We start from the raw sequence: 19243 nt of genomic DNA, 5'->3' as shown, positions 1-19243 counted from the left end.
TTCTTGCATGGGATTCACGGTTAATTCAGCAGATATTGCTCCACCGAAAAAAGTTCAGTTGCTGGCAGTGCAGTGAATTGAAATATTTTTAAGTTATAAAAATTGAATATTAACATGGATTGTATCAAAAACCATTGTTAGTATTGTTGATTCGCGTAGTATTGAAGCATTTATTAAATTTTTTAGACTTGTTCTCGGAAAAATCTGGACAGATTAAATTTGGAATAAAACAAATTGGCTGTTAGTTTAATCCAAGACTCATTTTTTTTAAATGAATAGTGCATGATTAGTAATCTACAGTTATAGAAGCTTATTGCAGTTACCTAATTAGGCTGCATGAAGAACTAGGAACTTTTGATTTTGCTGTGTTTGCATTAGGGTCTGTGCAATCGATTTAGATGCTTTTGTCAATTATTTAGGAAATTTTTCTATAGTTGTTGGTTATTATTTATATTGAGAGAATTTTCTCTTCACGAAAGCCGAATACCGCTCAATAGGTCGCAACTCCGGGTAGTTAGGTGGATTCACCTCTTTCGGTACAACATGGACTTCATTCGCTTTATACTATTCTAAAACATCTTTGGCGTAGTGACAAGATGCCAATCAAACCAGAATAACGAGGAAGCGTCGTGGCTGCGAAGGAATGGTAACAAATGCTTCTTTAGGCATTCTTCACGGTACATTTCCTTGTTTACCGTTCCTGTAGTAATGAAGCTTTGGTTTGCTTGACCACGGCTGCATATTGCCTATCAAATCAAATATTTTTTGGGAAACAAGACCATTTTCTTCGTCCTGAAATGCTCTTCCACGTCGTTGGCAGTATGAAAAATAAAACACTCCGGAAAGCTGTTCAAAGTCTTCCAGCCCATAAGTTTCATCGTCCATTATCACAGAAGAAAACTTCGTCAAATATTCGCGATACGAATTTTAGCCGTCGCATTCTATTTATCATTGCAATTCGTTACAGTATTCACCTTTAACGACTTAATTTCTTACCGATGCTTGGAAGCATGCTCGAAAGTTGGAGACATTTTTAAATTTCTAGCCGCTGTACGCACTAGAGATGGGCAAAACAGTTCATTTCAAAGAACCGTTCAGAACTTGATAGTTTACAGAAACAACCATTCTTCTGATTCATTCTTCAGAAATTTTTAATGCACGCATTTAAAGTAGCAATCGCTCATTTTTGTGTACTTTTTCAGAGGTCGCTAATATAAACAATCTCTATCGGCTTTCTTAAAAATTACGACCGTTTTGAATAATAACACACTTTAAATACAATTTATTATGGAATTCAATCACTTTTATTTTTAGTTTTTTAGAGAACTATCGTTCTTCAACAAAGAGCTGTAGTTCACTCAGTCTTCCAGAAGAACTAGTTCATTTGAACCGTTCGCGAACGGATTGCCCATTTCTAGTACGTACCGAAAGGTCTGGTCTCTCCTGTCATATTTGTTTCACCTTAGCGTCCTTCTGGTGGTCCCTGAGATCCGTTCCGCTGTTTTCAAACGTATATCGAAAGATTTAAGAACGTTATGGACAATGCTTGCAGGAAAACCAATGTTTTTTGCAACTTTTCTTACTAACAGATCCGGATTTTCATTGTGACTGCATACAATTACTATTCGCATTTGCTCTCCTTTCATCAAATAATGATTTTACACAATGAACAGAATACGTTCATCAGTCTGCGAAATATTTCATGCGTTGATGAAGTATTTCCAAAGATATAGATATAGTATTTATAGTTGTCAAGGTTTTTCCGCGAACAAACCTTATATCCTTTACAAGTGAATGTGATGAAATAAGTACAATAGCCGAACAATTCGACGTTTTGGGTATTCTAACGGTCGACTGAGTGGATTTGAAGGCATTTGTTTAGGCAACCGACTGCCCAGACGAAAAACTAGTATTCTACACCTAGCCGTGCATTTATAGATGAAATTCGTCTGTCACTTGAGCCAATCGGCTCTGAACTCCGTGGCGCATGAGGGGGAATCTTATAAGTCGTCTTCTTCCGTTAAGAGGATGCTGCATCGACGTTTCCCCTCGTCCTCATCCTAGCTTTTCCCGAAAATAACGGAATATATAATATTATATGTCATATTCTAAGTTTTTATCAGTTAACTGTCCGGATACATGATCAAATCATTGTTGAAACCATCGTTATGATACAGTTTAGCCCATAAGGTTATATGAAGTTCGTTTTATCAGAGTTTGGCATATCGTTAAATAATAAATAGAAGAAAAAATACTATAAAAATTGAATTGAACAGATTCTCCAACAGTAAAATGCCAAACTGCGCATCGCTGTTCAGTTGTCTCATGATCAATCACCCGATTTCAAGCCGTTTCTAAAAAAATTAGATCATTTCCCTTCTTCGCTGCGCAGATCATACGAAACGAAAGAAAGGAAAACGGTTAGTCACCTTTTTTTTCTTGTTGCACCCTACACACGCACACACACATACATACTAATATATTATAACGTATGTACAACGGACGTCGTTGCAATGGTTAAATTAAGAGAAAGGGTTGAAGGACCTCCGAACTTGTATCTCATTCGAGAGAAAAAAACGACACAGACAAAACAGAGAATAAAAGAGCATAAAAGAAGACAGGAAATTTGATGATCTTAAGAAAAGGCTTCCGAAGTTTTGATTAGTTGCAGCAGGCCACGAAAGAAGGGGCAAAGACTGCATTTTAAACATATTAGTCTGGTCCTATCCCCAAGCGTGAATAATGAAGCACATATCGAATTACATTGCTGCATGATAAGCACACTATTAGCAACGGAATCAGTGAGTTCGTGATTCGATACCTTATTTTGGGATGCCTGTCATCACCCGGGATGATGTTTGACCACCCGATCGCGTTTGTAGAGCGTGCTAATTGATCATATTTTTCATTTTGTTTTCCCCGTTGCAGTACACACCAGAGGAATATACTCACGAAAGCCCAGTGTCCGGAGGCCAAAGGTACACCTCGCCCAAGGCGGGTGGTGCCCTCTATCAACCCGATGCGTACTATGATGCCCCTGGCGGGTCCTGGTATCCGTCGTCGTCCAGTGGTGCATACGCGCCCCATTCTGCCGGCTCCGCATACCACAATGTAGGCCATGGGGCGCACCTCGGCGGACCACAGCACAGTCACGACCAATACGCAATGTCACCGGTCGGAGTTTCCCACATGGATGGTCACCTAAACCAAGTGAGTATTCAGACGAATTGACGATATTTCAGACGAATTGACAGAAATTTCATTCTATTTAATTGATTGGTTTTCTAGAATCAAACACAAGCACTTCCACCGATGAGCACCTTCCGGGGAAATACTGCTCAGATACCATCAATCGGTTCCCAGGGACAGAACTCACCCGCGATCTACAACGCAATTGCTGGCCATCACAATCAACATGCACAACATAGTCCAATTGTACAAAACGATACACTTGTTGGCAATGCACTGAAAACGGTAGGTCGCTTACTAGTTAGCTTTTCCTGGCACGGATTACTAATCGAACGTTTTGTTCTATCCCTCCGGATCAAGCAGATGTATCCCACTGATCAGAGCATCAGCAGTTACGGTTCGAATCCAACGACACCAGTGAACTCACCTCCTCCACTAACATCACAACAGCAACAGGCGGCTGCAGCAGCAGCAGCGGCCGCAGTCGCCGCTCAGCAACAATCCTCCGTCGGTAGTTTACACGGAACCGGTGCGCCTGGATCGTCCAGCAGTTCATCGGCCACGGCGTCATCTGCGGCAGCAGCGGCCGCGGCGGCAGCGGCAGCAGCTGCAGCAGCCGCGGCTGGTCCTTGGCAGCAAATCAATCCTGTGATTAACAATGGTCCTGGAACGACAGTCGGTTCCGCGGCTGCTGCTGTGGCAGCGGCTGCCGCCTTAAACGGCCTACCGAATGGTTCCTATGCCCCGGAGTTGGTACATCGAGGTTTACAGCACATGGTAATTGTTGTTCTACAATTATTAATACAGAATCTAGCCCAAAAGTGCGTGCACAGTAAAATGCTTCCTTTTGTGTCCGTCTTCGTTTGGGAACCGGTTTGCTATTTCGTCTGTTCCTTCTAGTGAATTTAGCTCTATTTTGAATTTTCTAATTGTCGTATATGTTAATTATAGGTAGTTTAATTTTCGTTGATTTTGCCTGTTGAATGGCATCGCCTAGCGATGACCTTATGCCTCATGCGAAAACCTTGAATAAGCCCGATGCACGTAACATCATGCAATTTACTTTTAAACAAATGAATGTTGTGTCTATCGGTAATAAGATAATGACCCTGTAAAATTGGAAGGTTCCTTCTGTTTACGCAAATATGTTGGAATCGTAATAGGAGAAATTTGAGACTTGTTTCTCTCCCCACCACATAAACCTTACTTGCCTCGTGAATGTCGTTTTGTTTTGTGTACATTGTAACCCCACGCACTGTTATGTCGTCTGTTTGTTTTTGTTCTCATGTTACGTTTTACATTTTGCCCGCTTCTTATGTCTGGACACTTGAAATTTTGCATAAGTGTACTTTATTTATTTCATGAAGGGTCTCTCTTCAACAAATTGGGATAGGTCGGCAGTGGCAAGGTTGTCTACTTCAACAATGGTACCTTCTGTTGCCACCAGTTGAAAACATATTTCTGGGCTTCGCTTGTAGTAACTTCACCTTACTCAAAACCTGCTTATTTAATGTCACTTCAATCTTACTGTTTCCGTTCGTTCAATTTCAGTGTAAATATTTTTTCTAGAATCTTTCTGTTGATGCATGTTTTTTATTTCTTTTTTGTGTTTCTTTTTTTCGTATCCTCACCAAACCAACCAACCAACCATCCAACATCTAGGCAAACTCTCCCGAGATCCAACCGTTGGACGATGCGATTGTGTCGCTGCTTAGAGAACATTCTGAGAATGGAACGGTAAGTTGTATTGATTTGTTTTTCTGAACTGAAACAAGAGCTTGTTCAAAGAAAAAAAAAGTTCAATTATGAAGACATTTCAAGAAGCACAGACAAAATCCGGACGAACACCGGATTCCGTAATCATTACTTCGTATTAGTAAAGGATAATATTGAATTTTTCACTCACCAGTGATATGGCTAACACTTTCCCCGATACCGTTTCGATCTCTTTCCAGGGCACCCGCATGGAAGAGCGTCTCGATGATGCGATCAACATCCTGCGGAATCACTGCGAACCGCAGGTCGGTGTATCGCTCTCTTCGCTCGACGGTAACTCTCCATACGGCGCTGCATCCAGTGGTGCTGGATCTTCGTCGATCATTGGACCGTCCGGTAGTTCCCAGTTACATCAGGACGCAACCAGTGATTTGCCGCCATCGGCCGCGGCAGCAGTGGCCGCAGCAGCAGCCGGGCTAGTTCCAGTGAAAACGGAGCGACTGCCGAACACTCCGATGGCGATCAATACCAGTCAGTTAGCAAACAATGTTGTTTCGAGAATGTTGAAACTAACGAATGACCTTCATTTGCTTTCTGCAGAGAAACGCAAGGAGCCACCAGATTCGGATACTAAACCGAGTAGCTCAGTAACCGGCTCGTCCAAAGGGGCCAAAAGGCAGCGCAAGTAGTAAGTCGAATAGTTTTGGCGATAGTCGTAGGTGTTTTAGTAGGACAAAATCTTTTTGGTTGTTTAGCTTTATGTAGTTTGATTTCAAAACCAAAGCAGTAGAAGTAATTCATTGTTTTCTATTTGTTTTCCTTTCTTTTCTTTTCTTTTTATCAATTGCGTGTGTCTGCGTTCGGTACATTTTCTGTTTGAATTGTTCTGTTGAATACTTGAACATTACTAGTAAAACTTCGCGTAGTTGTTCTAGTGCTGATGATGATGACGACGACGATATAGATCCAGTCACAAAAGATCGCAAGGAGAAGGAAAGGCGACAAGCTAACAATGCACGTGAGAGGTAAGAGTTTTGAACATTGTTTTATTTGATAAGTGAAGCGTTTTCATTGCGATTTCAATTCCTTGTTTGAAGATTTTTATCCAAGAATTTATTTTTGCCCTGAAAATACATGAGATTTTCAGTGCAAATCAGATCATTCCAACAGAAATAAATTCAGTTCGCCTTCGTGTTTCTTTCGATACAGTCATAAGCCACCTTCTCTCGGTAGGACAATAATTAAGAATTGTTGTCACGAACAATATCTTACTGTGAAAGATGTTATGATTTCGAGGTATTCTGCACGAGAAGTGTTGGCATTTATAAAGACCAAGTTTAATAATTGTTGAGCTGAAGCATTGCTGAGTTACACTTATACTGCCCATATTTGCTTATCAGTTCCATATGGAAAATCGACAAGTCGAGAGAAAGATGATTACAATTCTATTTTCGAATTTTTCTATTTGTTGTGCTACCTAATGCTAAATCATGGTATTATTACATGTAATCTCGATAATACACCTTTGTTATTCCAATATTGCAACCAATGAAATTATTGAAATTTGCACTGAATGGGACTGCGGGTACTTTGCATATGGGACAGATATGAATTGAAATTTTTTTTTCACATTTCACTGAACAAATCCTCAACTTTTATTGCAATTTCTGCGAGTATATTCAGGATAGATTGCATTCATCAAGCTAACTCAATATTGGCGAAAATCAATATGGGACTGATATGCGAGTATGGGCAGTATAATGATTGATAATTTTGCTATAAGAACAAAGGCATCTCAAATGGAGAACGTGACAGATATTCAATCGAACAAAGCTAGTAGCTAAGTGTTCATATAGTTTCTTCATGAGAACGATGCAGTAGGATTCTCCGCTGAAAATCATAATATGCATTCAGTTCGAAAATCAGTGGCGATGTAGTGATGAATCTAAGTAGTGAACTTATGTATTGAGGGCCCTAGCCGCCACTGGATAGTATTGATTATGTGACACCCCCCAAGAAAAAGTGTAGTAATCGCATATCATCGGAATTCTCCGTTTTCAGTTCAACTAATCCACGATAAAATTCGCGAGCATAACTTTTTTTGGATTTTAAAGTATCCGGTTTTTTTTCTATCCGATCCAGAAAAACTGAACAAGCATGTTAAATGCTAGAAATTGTGTTTTCAACTGAGATGTTCAAGCTGATTCATACTAAACCGCACGGACTTTGAATACGATTGTCGCAGTCGTTGGGATAGCATAGATTGAAAGAATGCGATGGTGCGATCTGTAATTTATTATTCAAAGTTTTGGTGCACGAAGAAACAAAGTCAAAGTCTTGGCATTACATTTCTTTTGTGGAATTTGGTCTTTCTGTTTCAACAGACTTCGCAGCCGATTCTTAGTGTACAGAATCATTGCATGGCTAGTACTATGGATCCTATTGACACTAAGAATCCTTCCAGGTCGGGGCTCGAACATACAACAAGAAGCAAGCACGAAGAAACAGAACTACTATTAACGGATAACATACGTTTGTTTGACTTAACGAGCAAGATTGATGCTGTATTTACATCTCGAAATGTTATTAAAAAGAATTACGCAGTGAAGAAGGAACAGACTATGAACTTCTCAGATTAAACAGAAGATGGGTGGTAGAGACATAGGAAGACTATATATTGTTGTCTCCGAGGTAGAATTGGTACGAGGCTCATATTGAATGTTTTGAAACATTCGCATCATTCCTTAATCTGAACAATGATTCCAACGTAACTTTCCACATTTTTCTTTGCGACAACTTGCTCTATTCTCTAATTGAGTAAGTACTAGAGTAGGGTTCTGCTCTGAAAATTGGGCAGTAACATAAAAACACGAACTGTAGATAGTTTACAAACTTGCTCACACTGAGGGACTACAGTTTTCTGGACACGTAAATCGAAAGCATAAAGCAGATCGGCAACGACCGATATTGAATAGCAAGAGGTGACGCTTCCAGTAAATTTGAATTAGTTCCAGCGATAAATTTGCCTAATATGAACTAATTGTTTGGCAAGGAATTTGCTGTAACGGATTTAAAACAAAACTTTTTTTTTGGAAGTCTTCTCCCTATTACCCTTGAATATGAACTTATGTGATTCAGTGCACTACGTTCAAAGAAACAAGAGAAACGAAATGTTTCACGCCTCCTGGTAAAATTGACTAGATATGCTGTCATAAAATAGTTTGTTTGTATTACTTTGGAACACTCGATTGGGTAATGAATTTCTTGTGTTTGTTTTTGAGTGTTGTTTAAGACTCCAAACTATTTACAGCATATCTGAATTGATAAGCGAATGAATTGGTGAAGTTGTAATGTATTTCTTTCTTTATTTATTTAGTTTTCTATAAAACTACTTCACTTTTCCACAGAATCGCGGATGTTTACATTCAAACATTTTTTGTGCTGCACGGCCCGGCAAAGGGTCTCTCGCTACCAAGGCCAATCATCAAGGTCATTTATTTCAAATGCTATAGCGTTAGCCTAATAGTGAGGGTAATTGAAGTCCTAGTGAAGAGACAACTGCTCCTTATCATAAAAAATGTGCAATTGCAGAGTGACTAGTGGTAGGGAAAACCGAGAAAAAGTCGGGAATTCGGTTTCACCGGGAAAAAGCCGGGAGTCTTGGTGAAAAACCGGAAAAAATACCATTTTCAACATCATGACTTTTTTATTCAAGAAGTGAAAAGTAGGAGGCAGTACCCAATTTTGCGTTTGAGCAGAGGTTCAGCAAAAGTGTTGAAACAACTTGTCCCACGGAGGTTCTATGTTGAACAAACTACTGGAAACAAGGGCCAACCTCTCATACCTCGTTCAACGGTTTTTAAAGGGTTTAACAGCAGTTTTAAATCAACCAAAGAGCTCCAGAGCTTTCCTAGTTGTTAGCAATAACACCACAACACTACCAGCTCATAATGAAAAATAAGAATAATTTGAATGCTTCTGCTGGATTTTTATTAAGTTTGAGAATAAGTATACATAACACTTGCAAAATTGTAGGCAGTCTTATGAAAAAAATCCTAGATAGGTTTAGAATATGGTGAACCTACTTCTAATTTTCTTTTGAAGGTCCATAGAAGGATCACAAGAGTGTTGATATTGATGTTGACGAAGGAGCTTTTCATGCTTCAGTTTTTGGAACTGATACACTCCTAACTTCAATCATGTAATGATTTATATGATCTATTTCTGTATCGATATCAGATAACGAGAATTTCCCGAAACAATTTCATGGTTCATATTGCTTTTGGTATGAGATCTGTATCCTCGCCGATTAGTTCTAAGATGGTAGAATATAGAACTAATTGAATTAATAATTGCTTTATTTGAAATCCTGATTGATATAAATTAAAGTGTGTTTGAGAAATCTGCTCACTACTAATGTTAAATTGATCTACTAGAACCAGATCAATTGTAGAACGATTTCTCCTAGATGATAAACTAGTTGGGCTACTCGGAAATAAAACTAGAAACCAACAAAGAGTTCATTATGAAGGACTCAAACATTCTGATCATTTATCTGGTTATTCCACGAGAGATGGTTAGCATTTAGAACCTTATAAAAAACAGATCGATATCTTGTGCGTTTTTGCAAATTTCATTTGATTTATGTGCTCATCAACGTATTGAAATTGTAAACATGTTGCATTTTAAAAATGGGATGACGTGATGGATGTACCTATCGTTTAACAGACGTGCTTGCAAGCGAATTACCATGATTCAAGCAGCTTATTTCCATATGACTATTTATTGTACCATGACCGAAGCCGTGGCAATGACGGTATTGTGTTAGGTGCGCAGTACCATCATGCCTTTTATAATTTTCCCATCGAACTGAAATTTCGACTTTCACTTCCGGAAGAAATTGAGGAAGCTCAGTTCGAAATGCTTTGAAATTGCAGAGTTTTCAGAGCGTCAAACGTCAATTTTAGGAATTTTATAATTTTGTTCTGTGTCGTTAAAATTCGATTCTGAAAAATTACCGTATAAGTTGTTAGTTGGAATCAGTTTTACGGGAGGAGAGTTGTTTCTTCTTGACTATTTTCTTATTTATATTACGAGATACCCGAAAAATACTTCAATGCAAAACTAGTGCGCCTAGTATACTTTTTTTTTGACAAAAACTAAACAGTGGCGATTTGGGTCTGTTTAAAAAACTGGGAATTTTTATCTCACAAACCAGGAAATTGAAATCGGTAATCGACTTGCCACCCTGCAATTGAACAAAATTTGCAATGTAATGTACATACAATTCCTTTTTCGGTATAAATCAGCAGTAACAATCAAAATGTTCTCAGTATTGAAGACGAAGATGTTCTAAACCAAATTCCAGTGGATGTTGAAGATAATACTACCGATTGCTAATGGCAAGATGGTTCGAAAAGATAGGGGCAGTGTGGAAAACATTTTCTCAGTATCCGAAATGGTGTACTTGATTTGCGCATGTAAATAAATGTGTTCCGACGTACGTAATTTTCGCATACAACTCAAGACATCGAGTCAAATCTACCTACGCAAATCAACTGACTACATTTCTCTACTGCATAGGGCGCTGGTCCTACAAACCAGTTGTCGTATGTTCGAACCCCGATTTGGAAGGATTCTTAGTGTCAGTAGGATCCATAGTACTAGCCATGCAATGATTATGTACACTAAGAATCGGCTGCGAAGTCTGATGAAACAGAAAGGCCAAATTCCACAAAAGGAATGTAATGCCACATCTTTACTTTGCTTAACATGTCTCTACTGTCTGCAAACGCGTGAAAAACGAGTACTAGCAATTTCGAAATTCCTGAGATTACAATCGACTCTTATAATACGACAACTGAAAATTGACAACAGTTCTAACCCCCCGAACAATAATAAGGACTGTCCCAGAAAGTATGGACGCACTTTGATTTCGCTGTAAATAATTCACAAGTGTTAGATATTCAAATTTTATTTCGAGTATTGGCAAGAAGCAAGATCTAGCCAGAAGGCAACAGGATCCTTGTGGCTTCGAATCATGGGTAGAAGTCGTTTTTGTACAATGTGGTAGAAACAGGTGGGGCAAACACAATTCTTTTGTGTTATTGAAATTAACTTTGCTTCAGCAAGCCAAGTAAAACTAAAAACCACGTGCTTGCTTTCGTCACATCGTTCGGACTAGTTGGCATTGAATCAAAGCATGTTTATTTTTCATGTATGTCGTCATACCGAACTATTTACAAAATTTTAATTACCAACGCAAGCAAGCCATGTGCTCTGCCACACCTGTTTATATCACATTGGGTTTTGTAAACATTCCTTGATGTATATTTCGCTGTTCATTGAACCAGTGGTGATGAAGGGTTTCGAAATCTTACCGCAGCTACAAATTGCTTGCCAGACCATAGCTTTCTTACCAAATTTTTCGACTTCAATCGATGTCTCGGACTGGTTTAACACTTACCCTTCTCGCACCGTATAATACTGTGGTCCCGGCAAGGATTTGTAATCGAGTTTCACGTAGGTTTTGTCATCCATGATTATGCAATTCAAATTTCCAGCGAGAATCGTATTGTACAGCTTTCGAACCCTCGGCCTGATCGATGCTTCTTGTTTCGGACTACGTTTTGGTTGTTTCTGCCTCTTATAGGTTCAAAGATTCAAACGTTCTTTAGCACATTTGACTTCAAAGTGCCCACTTTTTTGGCCACATCCCGAACTGAAACCTCCTTCTGTTGCTCGAATGTCTTCAGTATACGTTTATCCAACTGAGAGTTAGCAGGTCCTTTTTTTCGACCCGTTTGCGGTTCATCCTCAAAGGTGTTACCCTCACCGAATTTCCTGATGGCATTTCGCACGGCTTTTTCACTTACAACTTCCATTTTTGCTATCTTTCTCAGTGACAGTCCGCGTTCTGTGCACCATTTGTACACAATTTTTCGACGTTGTTCTGCAGAAAGTCCACACATTTCGAAACAAACTAATGAAAACGAATAAACAACTGCATAAGTGGTTAGAGAAGAGTGTAAACAACAGGACGCAGCCATAAAAATTGACAGATTTTGAACCATTGCGAAATGGCAGCGGTTTTTGGTTGCGTCCATACTTTCTGGGACAGTCTTTAGAACCGTTACCAAGACGGAAAAAAACCTGCGGAGACGCTTCCGATGAAGATTACATTAGCAACGAATTAATGGACAAAAATGCGATTAGTGAACCATTCTACCCCCAATGCTAAGAGCCTCTATCACTTACTATTCTTTACCTACATATTTTTAACCGGCTCTGTATCAATGTGATATAAACAGGTGATGCAGACCACATGGCTTGCTTGCATTGGAGATAAAAACATTGTAAATAGGGGACGGGTATAGCGTGATGGGTAAGTCGATGCCTTTCACGCAGCCCGCCTGGGTTCGATTCCCAACCCCGCGCATATAGGGTCAGAAAGTTTTTCTGTCCCGAAGAGGTGAATGACATTAATGTTAAAGCCTCTATAATAGAAACAAAAAAAAAACATTGTAAATAGTTTGGTATGACGACATACATGAAAAATAAACATGCTTTAGTTACCCGTCATACGACCGTAACTATTGTGTTAATTGTGTGACGAAAGCAAGCATGTGACTTTTAATTTTACTTGGCTTGCTGAAGCAAAGGTAATTTCCTTAACACAAAAGAGTTATATTTACCCCACCTGTTTCTACCTCATTGGCTCTGTATAACTATTAGGATGTTGATAAGGCGTTAGGCGCTATCTAATAATGAAACGAATGTAACAAATGTTTCAATGTGGGGTCAGTTTTTACTCGCTACGAACTGGTTTTACACATTTGTTTGAAAACTGCTTTATGAATACACTAAAAAAAATTTATATCAGATGAAAACGCATCATACTGACGAATCTAAATTCGTGTGTTCGGATTGGTACCGCGTCACTAATCTCTTCCCTTTCATTCACAGAATTCGCATCCGAGATATCAACGAAGCACTCAAGGAACTTGGCCGCATGTGCATGTCCCATCTCAAGTCCGATAAACCACAGACCAAGCTCGGTATTTTGAACATGGCCGTCGAGGTGATCATGACGCTCGAGCAGCAAGTGCGAGGTATGTATATCATCGATCCTGTGACATGTGACATCCGATCACCTTTTTTCACCATGCCAATCATTCCAGAACGCAATCTGAACCCGAAAGCCGCCTGTCTGAAGCGGCGAGAGGAGGAAAAAGCGGAGGATGGTCCCAAACTGCCCCCACACATACTGCATCAGGCGCCGTATCCCTCACTACCCGTAAGTAACCTCAAGCAAGAGCGAGAATGAGAGCGGTCCTTTGAGCGGCAATATCAAGATCAGAAATTAAACATATTCGCTTAATTTGGCAACAGACAGAAAAAAAAGAACCACTAGAGTGACCAGCAAATTGTGCGCAACCTGCGTTTACAGCAAACGAAAAATCGTATGTTAAAAGCATAATTTTTCTTCTTTAATTTCTTCCAATGTTTGTGTAATGCGTACCCTCCCACGTCAAAAAACTGGCTATTGGTTCGGCTGCGCTGCTAACCAACCAACAACAATGTGCATGCAATCGACTATCTACTACTTCTATTATCACTACCACTACTACTACTACTACCACCATAACTACTACTACCTACTACTATTATTACAAACAAAAAAAAACAAAACCGAACACACCAACATCAATCACACACGCACATACTCGAAAAACTGATCTATTGTGTGATCGGTGTGCGAAACAACTAGGGTCCACCGCCAAATCTTCCCCACAATCCTGGGCCACCACAATAGCATAATAATTTAAATAATTTAATTCGAAGATAACACAGCAAGCAACACACATGTACATATTCGACAGTAGGTGAATCGTACGAGTGCTCGGACTGGTGGATGTGGCTGTAAGTGTTGATCGAATGATTGTTGCGAAAAGAGTGAGTGTGTGTTAGTGCGAGAGAGAGTGAAACGAATATGAACGCATGAGGCAAGTTTACACGTTAGCGCATGCCTGCGTTAGGAGTAGCAAATAGAAAAAGGTTTGTGTCGCTGATGAAAGATAAAAAAAAAAACTGTAAACTTTTAGTATTCTATGTACTTTAAAGCAAAGTCACGAGACGATCAGATAGAGAAGAAAAACAAACAAAGTAAGGCGGAAACATGAAGAAAGCGATAAGTTTTATGTATTTATTTTTCAAAGGAATCAAACTCCGGAACAGAAAGGAAAAAAAACAACACACCAATCAAGAAAAGGAATCTAACTTATTGGCGAACGGGTGCATATCGAGGGGTCACAGAAGTGGACCAATTGAACCGCACATCGGTTAGACTGTTAGAGCAAATCGGGCAGAACAGAAGCTTTCGTTTGTGCTTTGGGAGTTCAATTTTCGACCTTTACCAATCTTATATGGAAATAATAACGGATTATCCTTCTTTTCGCATTGTTTGTCCGAACTCTATCCAAAATAACCAGTTTATGAACGCAGTAACAATTCTGAAAGTGGATTTTGCGAATCTGTAATTGTTCAAGTAGTTTGTTTTTCATGGTAGTAACCCAAGGCTATGATTTTATTGCATTTTCCACTGTTTGTATAAAAAGTGAATTCTAACGTGCAAACAATTCGAAAGGGATTGTTTCCGCTATGGTAAAAAGCTGTAGACTTGCTGCTACTTTTTAAAGGAAGCAAACTTGTTAAAGGTACAACGACTCTACAGAATTTTTTTTTACTAAACCGATAATTCTCTTTCTATTCAAAATGTGTACACGAACAAAGTTTTGAATACAGATTGGATTTGATCAATTTTAAAAAAATTTTTACGACGACGAAAGTTAAACTCCCACTGGGTTGATATTAGGCCGAGGTGAATTTGATCCACCAGGTATTTGATTCAGCTTGGCTTGATATCGGTCGTATCGCACAACTGCGAGCTTAGCTCCCAAAGAAACTGCTGCTAATTTACTAAGACCTTCTACACAGCATTGTGCTGCTCCGTCAATCCGTTGTGAAACGGAACGTTCGAATAGCCAAACGAATAAAGCAATCAGTGTTGTTAGGTGGCAGCAGCACCTCCTGTTAAACAATCAAAAACACATTTCAAAGGTACTGACACAAAGCAATAGAAAGTAGAATGAAATATTGTAAAAAACAGTGGGTTCCTTCCGATTTTACATCGACCACAGATGCTCTCTCTCTCGGTTCCCCGGTTTTTGCTTTAGGTGAATGCTCTAGCTCTAACTAAGGCACCAAGAAAAGATTTCATACACACGCGCACGGATACTTACTGATTTTACTTAATTTACAGCGTAAAGTACAAGACTATGTAAACCAACCTGGTCATCTTAATGTGTCGAAGCACTTAGAGAACACTTGCAAACAACTTAAAAACTGAGCTAACGATTGATTTTGATTGATCATTCAGAAATGTCTCAATTCTCGTGCTGCTCGCTGGTATTCCATAAACGCAAGACAAGCGATTTTCGCGTTTGTGATTAGTACGCATTCATTTTACACTCAGTCAGTTCACATTGCCTTGCAAAGGTGCCATTGCGGTCCGTGTTTTGGTTGATGATAAGTTCTAATTCTCAGCTATCAAAAGCGAACCTTGAGCAGGCTTGATATTGATACATACCTCCTTCTTCAACAAACGCAAAGGAAAGTTGTTAACTAATACGTGAGCGTTCTTTTTCCCGTTTGCTTTCCTCTCGATCCGTTAGCCGTTTTATTTTCGTGTTTTTCCAACCTTTAAACGAAATGATTTCATGTGATATATAATAAATTAAAAAGGCTCCAAAACGATATTTACACACACCCATACTTTTGCACTAGTAAGAGAAGGGAGAGTGAAATGTGCTTAGAAGTTGAAAGAAGCAACAACAGCAACAACACAATAGTGCGCTGAATACGAGAATGAATCACAGGAGGAAATATTCTTATTGAGTATTTTCTGCAAACCATCAGACAGCAACACAACATAAAAAAACGGTAGCTAGTACTAAAGCATCACAAATAGAACTAAAGATTTCAAATCCTTTTCAATGATAGGAGATGATACTACTCCGCAAATGTGGTTAGTTTTTTTAATGAGAAATTTTACTTAATATTTTTAGTTAGGTGACTAAGTAGAGATGACAGGAAACAGCAGAGTTATATTATTTCAATACCGGAAACCGCAAGCAGCAGAAAAATAGAAAAATTTTATCATTAGTTATTCTTAATTTTATTGTAGTTTTCCTTTTTTTAAATCTATTATTAATTGTATTTTTATATTGTAGTTTTATTATATTTTCACTAGAGTAAAACAAACGTACCGCGTAAACGTATGTAAAAGAAGAAACCATAACGTGCTAAAGTTAACGACACGAGAAGGACAGAAAATCAATATGTTTATCTGTAAGCTGACAAATCACAGAAGGAAAGAGTTTAAGATAATAAACTGTATTATTCATTGTATAAAATAAACTAGAAAAGAAGTAAAGCAAGAGAAATCACACAAAGCAAAATATTTCTTTTTTTTTTGTTCCAAATAATTTTAGAACGTTTATTTTTATTAACTTAATTTTAAAGCAAAATCCGCAGAACGGTGCAGATGGCGACACAAAATTGCAAATGAAACGGTATTTTTTATGGGAAAACTATATATTTTATAACGTTTTATATTCGGACGTGAAAGTAGAGTAAATATTCCTTGAAAGGATGTGAACAATTTCGCGTCACTGCTCCTTTTTCTCTTGCTCTTCCAAACTTCCAAATACACACGGGGAGGAGCAAGAAGCAGAAGGAGAAAGAGGAGGTGCACACAAAAGTAAACTTCAAACTCCTCGCCCTTTCTGACCGCAGTTGGAACAATTGCAACAACAGGCACAAATCGACCGGTTTGGCACTTTTTGTCTTTCGCATTGTTTTATATTAATTTTCCTTCGTTTCCTTTGCATTTGTTTAATCGTCTTCGAATTTTGAAAAATAAAGGGAAGACCACCATGAAAGTGAACTACTTACTATCTCTATCTAATATATGCCAACAACCAGTGACAAATAATAATCAAAGTAGCGCCGCAGAGCATACGCGCGAAGGAAGTTGTTCAGTATCATCACACGTATAGGCAATTAAGAAAAATGAAAAGTAAAAAAAAGCAGCAAGCAAATATTTCAATCGAAATCTCTTTTAACAAATATATAGAAACAAAGAAAGAACAGAAAAAATTCAAACTCTATATAAGAAATGAAAGAATGAAGTCAAATCCAGCTGAAATATTTATCGTGAGAAAATGATAAAACCAAGTTTCTGTGTTAACCAACTTGCAAGTAAAGAAAAACAATGAAAATTAGTATAAAATGATGATTGGCAATGAAGGAGACATTGTAAATGCCACAAATCGAGTAAGAAAATCAGACAAAAGAAAATCACAGTGTATATTATGTTATAAAAATAAATGTGCCATTTTTCCATAATAATTGAACCGCAGATTCTTGAATAATTCGAACATTCCCTTAGCTGACATGAAAAAAAAAACAATCCAATAACAAAATCGAGATTGTTCACTTAGGGATTTTGGTACCGCACGGGTACCGGTTTGTGCTGGGTCCACGTCACTATTTTCTCATTTTTACGTTTGGTCTTCGACTCATCAGTACTCATTGCTTAGCGGTTTATGTTGAACCGTAGGCACTGATGAGTCGAAGGCGACACGTGAAAATCGAGATTTTTGTTATTGGTCCTTATTACCGTTCTCACTTCCACTTTCACATTCACTTCACTTACATGTCACTTCACTTGATTTTACCTATTACCGCTATCACGCATAGTGAAGTGATCACTGTGGTGGAAAAAACTAATTTTTTCAACAATATGTTGGTGGCTAATGTTTATGATGACATCAAATTCATCCAAATATTTACTTTTGTCTCAGAAGCGACTTCCGTAATGAGAACCTACATTCACTTCACTTGATTTCCACCGTGAAGTGATACCCATAATAGGGGTCACAGTCACTTCACTTGGTTTTCGCCGTGTAGTGACACCGGTAATAAGTGCCATTGTCTAATGGGGGATTAAAATAAGATTGCGATGCAGTGGTACATTGTCTCTTGAGTCGAACTTTTGTCAACACTTTTTATCCGTAATGCAACGTTGTTATCGGATTGACTTCAGAATGAATTCTGCTTCTTACCAAATATATTATATATCAATATGGATCACTTTAACGAATTCAATACAAATCGAAAAAGACATCACAGTAACACCATCTCGTGACGGAAAAGACTATTAGTTCAGTCATGTTTAATAGTTTGCGTTTAGCGTGCACCCAGAAGTGAAATGTCAAAAATAATTGAGCATGATGCCCACATAAACATATTTAAATGCGTTTTTTCTGACGAAAGTAAATATCGCCTATAAATAATATAGAGTTACACTCTTTTAAACCTATCGTCTTCACTTTCAAGAGTTATGAAGTAGTATTTAACTTTGCTCATGAATGATATGAATAGTACTGAAAAGACGAAACCTATCAGGCTGCCAAAGCAATGTTTGGCAGATCACTTCTGATATATAGAACAAAATTTAAATGAAATGAACGTGTATTACAAGTTACTTTGATTGCGACATTTTTTTCATTGCGTTCATGACATTGAATTAGCTGCACATTATCTTTTTTCTTTTATATGGATATGTGTGAAATGTGCACGCAGTAATTCGCCTCAACGAGAGCTATCAATTGGAGCAAAAGTAATAAGTATAGCTAGTTCTTTTGCTTACTGTATTGCACGTATCGTACTATTTATTAACATTTTTTCAGTGTTAAACAAACTTTCTATTTGTCGAATTTTGGAATGGTTCATCTGTTGAATGAAATTCAATTACTTGTTGGAAAATAAATATCGAAATTTCATATTTCGAACAGAAGTTTAAACTATTCGCAACAGTTCGCAGCAAGGGGCAGATCGCTTAGTATATGCACTTTTAATTCATAGACATTTTATAACAATGACAATTTTCTATTACATTGTAACTTTCCCTGAGAGAAAAGATAATGAGCAGCTGATTTAAATTCAATGTCATGAACGCAATGAAAAAATAAAGCATTCAAAGTAACTTGTAACACACCGTTCATTTCATTTTAATTTTGATGTATAATATATTTGGATTTTTATAAAACCCAAAATGTTTTCATCCGAGTTAGTATCAGATTGCGATTCTAAACTATATTTACAGTTTATTTTTTCGTACAGTGTATATCGAGAAATATTCCATATATTTGGAGTTGTTTGTTTCAGTGTACTGATTGGGAAAACTGTCATATGTGCATTAAAAAATTTGTTG

The 19243-nt window shown here is 38.1% G+C and overlaps 1 protein-coding gene across 3 annotated transcripts in view; it reads left to right on the top strand.

Annotated features, from left to right (window-relative positions):
- LOC131431009 (protein daughterless) overlaps positions 1-17381 on the top strand; it is a 113406-nt gene extending 96025 nt beyond the window's left edge. The window contains exons 3-12 of one of the 3 annotated variants that reach the window (XM_058596389.1): positions 2929-3210; positions 3289-3474; positions 3553-3966; positions 4852-4926; positions 5145-5436; positions 5506-5593; positions 5832-5930; positions 12871-13016; positions 13086-13201; positions 13676-17381. In XM_058596389.1, coding sequence (XP_058452372.1) covers positions 2929-3210; positions 3289-3474; positions 3553-3966; positions 4852-4926; positions 5145-5436; positions 5506-5593; positions 5832-5930; positions 12871-13016; positions 13086-13201; positions 13676-13720 — 1743 coding nt within the window. In that variant the 3' untranslated portion in view covers positions 13721-17381. Of the gene's footprint in view, positions 1-2928; positions 3211-3288; positions 3475-3552; positions 3967-4851; positions 4927-5144; positions 5437-5505; positions 5594-5816; positions 5931-12870; positions 13017-13085; positions 13202-13675 lie in introns of all 3 variants that reach the window. The other 2 variants (XM_058596388.1, XM_058596390.1) reach the window with 2 other exon arrangements.
- Positions 17382-19243: the final 1862 nt, after the last annotated feature.

This window comes from Malaya genurostris, chromosome 2, assembly GCF_030247185.1.
Source record: "Malaya genurostris strain Urasoe2022 chromosome 2, Malgen_1.1, whole genome shotgun sequence".
Taxonomy (NCBI): Eukaryota; Metazoa; Arthropoda; class Insecta; order Diptera; family Culicidae; genus Malaya; species Malaya genurostris.
Note: the sequence above shows the minus strand (reverse complement) of the source record. Positions and strands in the feature narration are given on the sequence as shown.